The sequence below is a fragment of the Phoca vitulina genome, unplaced genomic scaffold, assembly GCF_004348235.1.
Source record: "Phoca vitulina isolate PV1807 unplaced genomic scaffold, GSC_HSeal_1.0 scaffold7, whole genome shotgun sequence".
NCBI lineage: Eukaryota > Metazoa > Chordata > Mammalia > Carnivora > Phocidae > Phoca > Phoca vitulina.
The window spans coordinates 69,373,151-69,383,719 of record NW_022589710.1 but is presented as its reverse complement, the minus strand read 5'-3'; the positions used below and the strand labels follow the sequence as shown (position 1 = coordinate 69,383,719).

General features: G+C 54.6%; 1 protein-coding gene across 1 annotated transcript in view; it reads left to right on the top strand.

Moving 5' to 3' along the window:
* Window positions 1-4,904, top strand: part of LOC116632785 — a 10,656-nt gene extending 5,752 nt beyond the window's left edge. Inside the window, exons 6-11 of the mRNA XM_032404705.1 lie at window positions 351-483; window positions 2,007-2,120; window positions 2,353-2,508; window positions 2,942-3,066; window positions 3,594-3,695; window positions 4,565-4,904. Coding sequence (XP_032260596.1) covers window positions 351-483; window positions 2,007-2,120; window positions 2,353-2,508; window positions 2,942-3,066; window positions 3,594-3,675 — 610 coding nt within the window. The 3' untranslated portion in view covers window positions 3,676-3,695; window positions 4,565-4,904. The remainder of the gene's footprint in view (window positions 1-350; window positions 484-2,006; window positions 2,121-2,352; window positions 2,509-2,941; window positions 3,067-3,593; window positions 3,696-4,564) is intronic.
* Window positions 4,905-10,569: the final 5,665 nt, after the last annotated feature.

The window sequence follows — 10,569 nt, the reverse complement described above, 5'->3', positions numbered from 1 at the left end:
CGGCCGGGCGTGGGCGGGGCCAGCGGGTGTGTCGGGGTGCGGCCGGGGCCAGTGGGAGCAGGCAGGCTAGGCGGCAGGTCCATGCGGACCACCTGTGAGAAAAGCGGGGCTAACACCCCCGTGTGTGTACAGAATGGCACCATTTCATAGGGAAACAACAGGTGCCAATAGCCCTGGCTGCCTCTGGGAGAGGAGTCAGAAAAAACAGTGGATGAGGTAGACTGCAACAGCCTCAGAAATGAGGGAGCGTCCAAGGGTGCACAGAGGGGCCCCGGTGTGGCTGGTGTGCAGCCTGGGGCTGTGGCAGGCTCTGGGCCAGGCCCCATGGACCCCTTTGGTTGCCCCACCAGGGAAACGTGGCGGGAGCTGAGCCAGGAACACGTTCAGCTGGCAGACCTGGGCCCTGCTGTGCAAGGCACCATCCATGTCATTGAGGACCACGGCCGGGACCACCTCCTGCCTAGAGTCAGAACCTTGTGCCAGGTGACCCCCCGCCCCAGCCCTGGTGTGGGGTCTTTTCTGCTCCCAGAGAACCTAGGCAGGAGGCGCCTGCCTGTGTCTCCCTGGACTTGTGCCCAGCCCAGCAGAGCCTTTGCTGGGGTGACAGGGCAAGGTACCGATCAGGTGCTGATCAGTTCCTGGTCAGGCCGCCTGGTCAGGCCTCCTGCCTCCCGCATGCCTTTGTCTGGAGCAGAAGGGCAGGGCCGGCTCCCCCCTCCCCCTGGCCTGAGGGAGGGGCCCTGTCCCTGTGGGTGGGCTGGGCTGGGCTTGGCCTCTCCCCCCTTTCTGAGGTCTGGCTCCTCCTCACTGAGGGCATCTCCCTTTGTCCCCTCTTCCTTTCTCCACCTGTGAAACTGCTCTCCTGCCAGGCCAGCTGAGGCCTGACAACTCCCCCTCCGCCTGACCCTGGCTCTGACCCCAGTGCATCCCCAGGCAGGTGAAGTCCCATCACTGCGTCCCAGAGCCTCTGTACCTGCCCATCTTTGTCTCCCCTGAACTGTGGCTGCCACACACATCAGAGGATGAGGTCCCTGAGGATACCCAGGGGCTGGCCCCAGAGCTGAAGTCTTGAGAGGGCAAGGTGGCCTCGTAGGATGTGGAAACCACAGGAAGGCATTTCCTGTTCAAATCTGGGGTTCAGGGCCTTGTCCTCATGGGGCTTCCTGGGTGGAAGATGGGAGGTGGTGGTGGGCGGGTCTCCATTCCTGTAGCTCTATGCAGTGATTCATTTTCCACTGTGGGCCCCGGCTCCTGAGACATCTGCCATTGGATTTTCCACAGAGATTTGAGCGCCTGGGAAGACCCAGAGAGGTCATGCCCTCCCAGGATGGCCTACATACTGCCTTGCCTCACCCTGGGCCGTGGCAGACATTACTAATCAATTCCAGCATTCCGTTCTGGTCCATATGGAGCTGCAGGGTCCTTCTCTACACAGAGCTCCAGGCAGCCGCAGCTCATGGGCTGGACTCGGCACCATGTTTTACAGATGATGCTGATGAGGCTGCATCATGCAGATGGGGCACCGGGGGGCTGCGGTATAGTGGGCATGGGACTTGCTCGGGTCCCCTGGTTAAACACCGAGGGGGCTGGCGTTGCCCCCTCTGCCTGTCCCCTCTGGCGTCCACTGAGAACTGAGCAGGCCCTTGTCCCATGTCTCAGGAGTCTGATCTGGAGGGAGAAAGCATTCTATGGTCCTGTGGGGACCAAAGGGAAAGGGGAGATACCCAGGAGGACTTGGGAGGGCTCCAGGGAGGAGCTCAAGTCAAGGGCTGCAGTTTGAATCTGGGGTGCTCCCAGGAGTCAGCAGGAGGAGGGTGGATGGACCTTTGGGACAGACAGGGGATGAGCCTCTGGCTCCCTCAGTGTGGGCCCTTCTGGTCCAGGACTGTGCGCCCAGTGGGGAGAGACGGGGGCCACAAGGCTGGAGCAGCCTAGGCAAGGGTGGGAGAGAGCACAGCCAGCCGGGCGCCTCGGGCCTCCGTGACGTCTGACCCTCTGGTCCTCAGAGTCAGCTGAGGGGCCACTTCGGGAAGAAGGACAAGGATCTGGTTCGAGCTCTGCAGTGCTTGTGGCAGGGCCTGGAGGGCTGCCCCAACGTGCCCTCCACTCCCGTGTACGAGGTAGGAGGCTGACTCGGGGGGACTGACCTGCCGAGAAGCTGAGGCAGGCACCCCTGCAACTCCGGGGGTCAGGGGTTCCATCTGCCTGGTGGTGGGGACAGGCCCCCGCCAGGCCCGTGTGAGAGGAGTCTGTGTAGCAGCCCGCCACCCCCAGCCCCGAGGGCCAGCCAGACCAGGTCCTGGGACAGCTTTCACTCAGGCCTCTCCATCTCTTTGTCTTTCGGGGGAACAGAGAATCATGCGAAGTTTGCACATGGTGGTCTTTGGGGAGTACATCCAGGCCCTGGCCACCCACCTCAGGACGCTGGAGCCCAGGAAGTGGGAGGGCCTCAGGGTTCAGGTGGAGACAGACACCAGGAAGTTGTACAACATCTTCATGAAGCACGGGGTGAGCCATGGGCCCCTCGGGTAGGCCAGGTGCTGGGGGCTTAGTTCTCCCTTTCTAGTACTTGTCTCTCCTGGTCCCCTGCCTGGGCTGGGTGTGCTCTCCTCACCCAAACCACACTCAGGCCTGCCAGCACTGGGCCTTGAATCCCACACACAAGGCTGGGGCCACCTGCTTTCACAGCAAAGGCTGTGAGGTAGGGGTGGGGATGTCACAGCTGGGGGGAGGCAGCCCCCCCCCAGGGCCAGGACAGCCTGTGGGGAGCTCGGGAGGTAGCATCAGCGGGACCAGAGAGCACTGACCAGCAGTGCCGGCCCAGCAGTCTGAGGGGTAGACCCGGGGTGTGGGTCTGCAGGTGGGTGAGGCAAATAGGTCCTCCTGAGAGAGGAGGCTGGGAACACAGGGCCTGAGCTCACCCACCAGCTGCTGTCTGCAGGACCTCGGCTTGGCCAACCTACAGGAGCCCATCATGGGGATCTTCCGGTCCAGCGAGAACAAGAGCAGGGAGACTGTGGATGACTGGCTGGCCTCCTTCAGGGACAGATTCCCAGGTTATTTGAGGTATGAGGGAGAATAAGGGGTGGTGGTTCGGTAGAGAGGGGGAGGGTGAGCCTGCGGAGATGGAGTACTGCCAGGGGCCCAGGTGGGGGCAAGGCCACACCAAAGGCACAGGGCCCCAGGTATGGAGGTTCAGTCGCTGGCAGGCACTGGGAACCCTAGGCTGGAGTCTCACAGCTCAGTGACCCCCATTCCCAGATAGGGAAACTGAGGCCAGAGAGCAAGGGTCTTGGCAAGAACTTGCCCAGAGTCCCCAGCAAAACACTGTAGGCTGTGCAGGACCAACACCACCTGGGGTCTTAAGGGAGGCTGCTCCCAAGCTTCACTGGGCAGGACCCTCAGAGTGCTCCTGTCCTGATCTGTTCCCAGAATTCCCAGGGATCCCTGGTAGGCTGCCTAGGGGTCCCCAGAGGGAAGGGTGGGTGGGGACTTGGGGAATCTGCTAGTGTCCCAGTTGCCCTGGAAACCACTGCTCTAGACTTCATTCGTACACACTCATGGATGCACAGAGCTCTCTCCCTGCTCCCCAGCATGCAGGACCAGCCATGCAGCTCTGTGGACTTGGAGGAGGAGATTGAGGTCAAGGGAAGCTCCTGCTGCTGCTGCTGCTGATACCCCCAGCTCTGGACAAGGTGACCAAGGGTTCAAGGCTCCGGATCACTCCTCCAGGGGAGGTGATAGGGGAGGGTCCAGTCCTGGGCAGGGTGGGAACCAGGTCAAGGGGCACAGCTAGAGCGTGGTCCAGTTGCTTTCAGTAGACACGGTATCACCTTGTGCTCTAGGCCAGCAGTTCTCAAACGTTTTGGTCTCAGGACCCCTCTACCCTGAACAGTTACTGAAACTAAAGAACTGTAGCTTATGTATTATATCTAAGAGTTACCACATTAGAAATTAAAACCAAAAAATATTTAATAATTCATGTACAGTATTTGTTAAAAATAGTAGTAATTCATTAAAATAGAAAATTGGTATTTATTAAATAACTATAAACAAAGTAAATGATAATATATATTATATGTGAATAGATTCGGAAATAAATTAGTATTTATATAGAAATAATACTAATTTAGAAATATTAATTTATTTAAAAATAATAATAAACCCACAACATGTTAACATTATGGCAAATAATGATTTTTAAATGAAAAAAATGAAGTATTTGCTGAAATAATAACAAAAAACTTAACAATATGGGTGTCACTGTTTTATATTTTTGCAAATACCTTTATCTGGCTTACCAGGAGACCGGTAGATCTTCGTGTCTGCTGCTGTGTTCAGTGTATTGTGACATGCTCTGGCTGAAGTACGCAAGGAAGGTCCAGCCTCTCGTAGACTAGTTACTGTTGGGGAAAAGGAGGGTATTTTAATGCCTCTTTTAGTTACTTGTTATTCTTCTTTGATACCAGACCCAAACTGGACAGGTGGTAGTTTATTAAAGATTAGGACATGGATTCTGAAACCAACTTGATGAATTTTATGAAATTTGCATGCTCTGTTATAGTAAAATCTGTTGGCCTGTCTTGCACTTTCAACGGCTCTTCTACCCATATGTGAATTTGTGACATCGAGTGTTCGTCACCTGGCAAATACCAGTTCAGAGTGATGCGGATCCAGGTGTCGGCACATTTTAGCACACCTTATCCAAAAAGCACCGTTGTCTACACTGCCGTCAGCTTCATCAGGAGAGTCTGTAGCTGTTGGGAATCCCAGACTCACAGTGGAAGACACAGGTTTTCCAGAATCCTGATTTTTTGCTTGAAGGCTCAAATTTTATCATTGACAACAAATACTGTCCGTTGTTTACTTTGAAGCAGCCAGCTCACATCATCCATTCTCAAGAAAATGCCGTCAACAACTGAATAGTCTGTCCATTGGTCATTCTTTCAAGTAAAAGTGGTATTCTGGGGACGCCTGGGTGGCTCAGTCGGTGAAGCGTCTGCCTTCAGCTCAGGTCATGTCCTGGAGTCCTGGGATTGAGCCCCATGTCAGGCTCTGTGCTCAGCGGGGAGTCTGCTTCTCCCTCTGCCCCTCCCCCTGCTCATGCTTTTTTTCTCTCTCTCTCAAATAAAATCTTAAAAAAAAAAAAAGCGGTATTCCATAGAAAAAGTGGCTAGTTCAGCTTGTAACTCAAACAGTCGGTTGTGCAAGTGTTTTTGCCCTGGGCAGCCACTGTCTTTCACGGGGCAGTAGAAGGGCTAGCTATGAACCGTGCATTTCTTCATGTAGGATATTGAACATTTGTGTATTCAGGGTTAAGATTTAATAAAAGTAACTATTTGTACTCTTTTATCAACACATTTTAAAGTGAAACTGGATTTTTTTTTCCTGTGAGTGCATGATGGTGAGGGGTACTAGCAGAATTCGTTGTCGCTGCCTTGGCGCCAGCCAAGGTTCCAGCAGCTTTATCCATCTTGGCTTTTGGGCCATGGGTGCAAATGTCCACCCCCCAAAAAGGGCAAACAGTGCTTTAGTATAATGAAAGACCTCATTTTGACCTCACAGGTCCCCTGAAGGATCTCCGGGCCCTAGGATTCCATGGAACATATTTTGAGAACCACTGGTCTAGCTACACTGGGCTCTTCCTCTGCCCATGTGCCTGCTGGAGGTTGACTTATCTGAAATTATTGATATTTGAGCATTTTCCCCCCAATAAAAATGACGAATTCATATGGTTCAAACAGACTGTCTCTACATCTTTGCATATTCTGTTCTGCCTCCCTGGAGGGCCCTTTCCATCTGTTGAAATTCTCCTTTAAGGTCTGGCTCCTAGACCCCCAAGTCTGTTGCTCACTTTCTCCCCTGAAATGCACATCACAGTCTCCCTTCGGCCAAGAGCTGTCTTGTCTGCTCGTTGGCAAGTGTCTTGATGGCAGAAGACCAGCCATGTTTGTCTTTGTCCCCACGGGGTCTGGCAGGGCCCTGACTGCCCTGGTTGGAGGTGGAGGTGAGCTCTAGCTTCAGGCAGCCCTGGGCTGTGGAAGTTGTGTGGCTCCAACACCCACCGAGGCAGAGGATCTGGGTGCTCGCTTCACAACGGCGGCCTGATTCCCAGGAGGAAGCCAATCCTTATCAAGTCTGGACTCTTCTATCACAAGGAGTCCCTGGGGCATTTACCCCGGAAGCCAGCCACCAAGCAGTAAGGCGGGCCCGGCCTTGTGGGAGGCCACGTGCCGCTGTTCCAGCCAGCAACCCCACTCCTCGGCCCGAGCCCCGAACCTCAGGATTCCTGCCGCCCAGCCATTGGCAGATGCAGCATCAGAATTAAAGGCTGACCTGGCCTGTGGGTGTCTGGCCGCTGGAGACCCGCCTGGTGGGGAAGCCCGCGCAGTTGGCGTCAGGAATGCTGTGAACAGCGGGACAGTCTTCCCAGAGTCACCTCGGTCACCCACACCTCCCCGGGGGGGTGGATGCTTGCTGCCACCTCCGGGCCTCATGAATTTGCTGCAATGAACAGGTCTCCGCTTCACTTGAGTCAGAAGCTGTCAAGTCGTTTCTTCTTTTCCTTCCTTTTGTCCTCCTCGGCGTCATTCTCCTTTCTGGGAGATAAAAGAGTAGGTCCTGTACATCTGTGTTTGAGATGGGCTGCGCCCCGGACCTTGTTGGAGAGTGTAAACGCCGTTGTAGGGCCTCCCCTGGGCTCAGATACATAGCACCTCTGTAGAGCAGAACAGAAAAGGGCAGTTTGCGCCTTTCCTTTGTCCCTGGAGATGTGGAAGAGTTTTCGAATCTAAATTTCCAGGCAGAAGAGTCTTTTTGTGTTCAGATTTTGTTTTTAAGACCTGGTTTTATTGCAGGGTATCATGCAATGCTGCCTGTCTGATCTCTGAGTCTTGGGACTGGTTCAGCCCGGGGCCCTGATCACCCCCGGCTGGCCCCTGCACGCCTCGGCCATAGGCCACAGCCTGGTCCCTCCTTAGGGCCGACACGCTTTTTGGCCTGGAGTCCAAAGGGACGGCCTCATGTTCCTCATGTTTGAAGAAGTGGCTTGTTCGCTCCCTCCTTCTCTCTATCCCCTGGCCGTCCCTCCCACGTGCGGCTCCCTGCTGGAGAGAACAAGGGCCAGGCCGCCTCCTTCCTGAGCTGCCATCCCGGTGGGTCTCTCCTCTTCCCCTCTCACACCCCGACGACGAGCTCCCGGGGACTGTTTCTGAGCCGGCAGTGCGGGACCATGGCTGGCAGGGGTCAGGGAGCCCTGGCACGCTTGGCCGAGGCCTGTGTGCTGCAGAGTCCCAGGGACAGGCAAGGGATCGGCCACATCTTCACCCCTGGGGACACAGGGCTGGACCATGGGGAGCGGGCCCTGGGCACGGGGCCGGGTGGGGAGGGTCACTGAACGTGGATTTTCCATACCAATCACGTTATATAAACAAGCAATCCAAAAACAAAACAAAAGAAAAAACTCAAGCTGTACATTTTATTTAAAGCCATCCCGGACAGATGCTGGGCAGTTGCAAATACTGATCCTCTCCTGAGGAAAGTGCTTTCATTCTGGGTGTCAAATCACTCCTACAAATAGTTTCTGGAGGACAATGAGCTCCATACAAAAATAAACAAGCACACAAGGACAGAGGAACCATGAGCGAGACCCAGTAGGACCAGCAGACAGGCCCGCGAAGACCGTGTATCAGACACAGATTGCGGAGCGTGTACAAATTGTGCCCAAAGAAATAAAACACAAGCTTGAAAATACCTGCACAGGGGATTCGTGAGGGTCCTTTGGGACCTCTTGGGGAACAGAGTCACCAGACGGTGGGTTCCCCAGTGTCACGAAAAAACCTCATTCTAACACTTTCCTTTCCCTGAGCCTCCTGTATGATGCCAAGGCAGTTCCTGCCTCTCTGCCTCATTCACGGCAGGCCACTGATGTGGCCAAGCTTCCAGAAACACATTAGGACCAGTCTCTGGTGCCCTTGCCAGGACGCTGGTCTCACGGCGTCCGTCACAAGAGGATGCTCCTATGTCAAGGAATACCCCTTACCCTCTGGACACTCCGCCCCAGCCCGCGGCCCCGCCCCTGGGTCCCTTCCCAGCTGGCTTTCCCCAGTCCCTGTGGGCGGGCACATATTTCCCGGACATGGCAACTCCTCCCTCGTATAAGCTAGTCCCCTCCTCCCTCATATAAGCTAGTCCCCTCGGAGTAGAGACTGTACGTCCCCGCTTGGGTGTGCCTGGTCCTGACCCTGGTTGTTGGTCTGAAGGCATAAGGGTTGGTGAGGTGGGGGGCAGACCCCCCAGATGAGGGGAGGCTGCTCTCACTCCCGAGGCCACCGTCAACAAGTAGGCAAGGAGAGTCAGCTGGTGAGCAGCCTAGTTTCCCTGGAACATTCTACATGTGAATTCCGAGGGCTCCCAATGGGATGAGGCCTAGTTGCCAATGTGGGCACCCACTCAGCGGTGTACTTTGAATGGGTGCTGGACGTCAGGCTAGGATCTGATCCTACGGGTGGCAGAGCTGAAAATGTGACAGGTCTCTTACATCAAAGATGGAGCTCTGACAGGAACAGAGTGACTTTCAGAAACGGATGGGGATATTTGGAGGGATGAGCCTGAGAATCTTCAAGGCCACATTCCTGTGAGCCCTCTGAGCCTGCAGGAGCAAGGCTCCCCCTTCCCTGAGAGTTTGCAGAGCCTTCCCCCGAGGCAGGTGCCTTGCACGATGCTGCTGGTCTCTCTCTCAGGTCTGTCCCTGCCAGGCCTCATTGCGTCCCAGCTGATCAACAGGGCGGGCATTGATGAGATAGCCCAACAGGGAAATAGTCTCTGCTCTGGGGGTAGGGGGTGGGGGTTGCTTATTCACCAAAAGGCTGAGGCACCTGGCTGAAATCTGCTGCCCCGCTGAGAAGGGGCCAGCGGGTGCCGCTTGAACCCGGCAGGGGAGGGTGTGGAGCGGATGGTGATACGATGGAGAGACATGAGTGAGTGGGGATTGGTCTAGTTCTCTCTGTGGCTCAGTTTTGCTTTATGTATTTTGAAGATCTTATAGATGCATAAACATTTAGGTTTGTCATGTTCTCTTGATGAATAGACCCCTTTCCTCTTTTTTATCTGTGATAATAATCGTTTCTCTGGGGTGCCCGGGTGGTGCCATGGGTTAAGTGTCCGACTCTTGGTTTCGGCTCAGGTCAAGGTCTCAGAGTCGTGAGATCAAGCCCTGTGTGGTGCTGGGCTCCGTGCTCAGTGGGGAGACTGCTTGGAATTCTTTCCCCCCTTCTCCTCCCCACCCCACCCTTGTGCTCTCTCTCTCTAAAATAAAATAAATAAATAAAATCTTTAAAAAAATGATCCTTTCTCTGAAATCTATTTTATCTGATGTTATTAGAGCCACATAACTTTTCTTTGATTTGGCATTTTTTCCATCCTCTTGTATTTAAGCTACTTTGTCCTCATATTTAAAGTGGGTTTCTTATAAGGAGCATATAGCAGGATCTACTTTTTTTTTTTAACCAAATCTAATAATTTTGCCATTTCATAGGGGAGTTTAGACCATTTGCACTTATGTGGTTCTGTCTTTTTCTCCTCTTTCATCTGCATTGTTTATTGTTCTGTTTTAACCGATTGCTTGTTCTTATCATTATAGGTTCTGTTTTCCTATTTGTTGATTGTCTGATACTGGGAAATCAGATGATATGAGTTTACCTTTTTGGTCCTGGATACTTTTATATTCAGTAAATATTCTTGATCTTTGTTCTAGGATGCAGTTAAGTTACTTGTTGGGATCCAACAGGATTTGGTCTAGGGTTAGTTTTTCCCCACCCTGTCCATGTACTCCTAGGACAGGACACAGAAGGCGAGCACATGTGCACTGAGCCAGGGCCAAGAGTGGCCCCAGCAAAACCCGCCGAGGAGCTCACGCTGGACAACAGAAGAGCCGACCCCAGGGCGGTGGACAGAAGTCGGCCCCACTCGTATAGGGGACACGAGTCAGCAGACAGATGGAACGAACTGCGCCCGCTCCGCTGCCGGGGAGAATCGCACCTGCACGTGCTGAGAGAACCCAACACAGGGTCATGTCGGCGTCCCTGTGGATGAAGGCCGGCGACAGGTGAGACTAGTTCTGCTGTGAGAATCAACCGTGGTGCTTCCCTGTGGGGGTGACGGGGAGGGGAGCCGACGGGGGCTTCTGGGGACTGACATGGGGTGTTCACGCTGATGACGGGGGCTTCTGGGGGACTGACACGGGGTGTTCACGCTGATGACGGGGGCTCCGGAGGGACTGACACGGGGTGTTCATGCTGATGACGGGGGCTCCGGGGAACTGACACGGGGTGTTCACGCTGATGACGGGGGCTCCGGGGGGACTGACATGGGGTGTTCATGCTGATGACGGGGGCTCCGGGGAACTGACACAGGGTGTTCACACTGATGACGGGGGCTCCTGGGGGACTGACACGGGGTGTTCACACTGATGACGGAGGCTCCGGGGGGCCCGACACGGGGTGTTCACACTGATGACGGGGGCTTCTGGGGGACTGACACGGGGTGTTCATGCTGATGACGGGAGCTCCG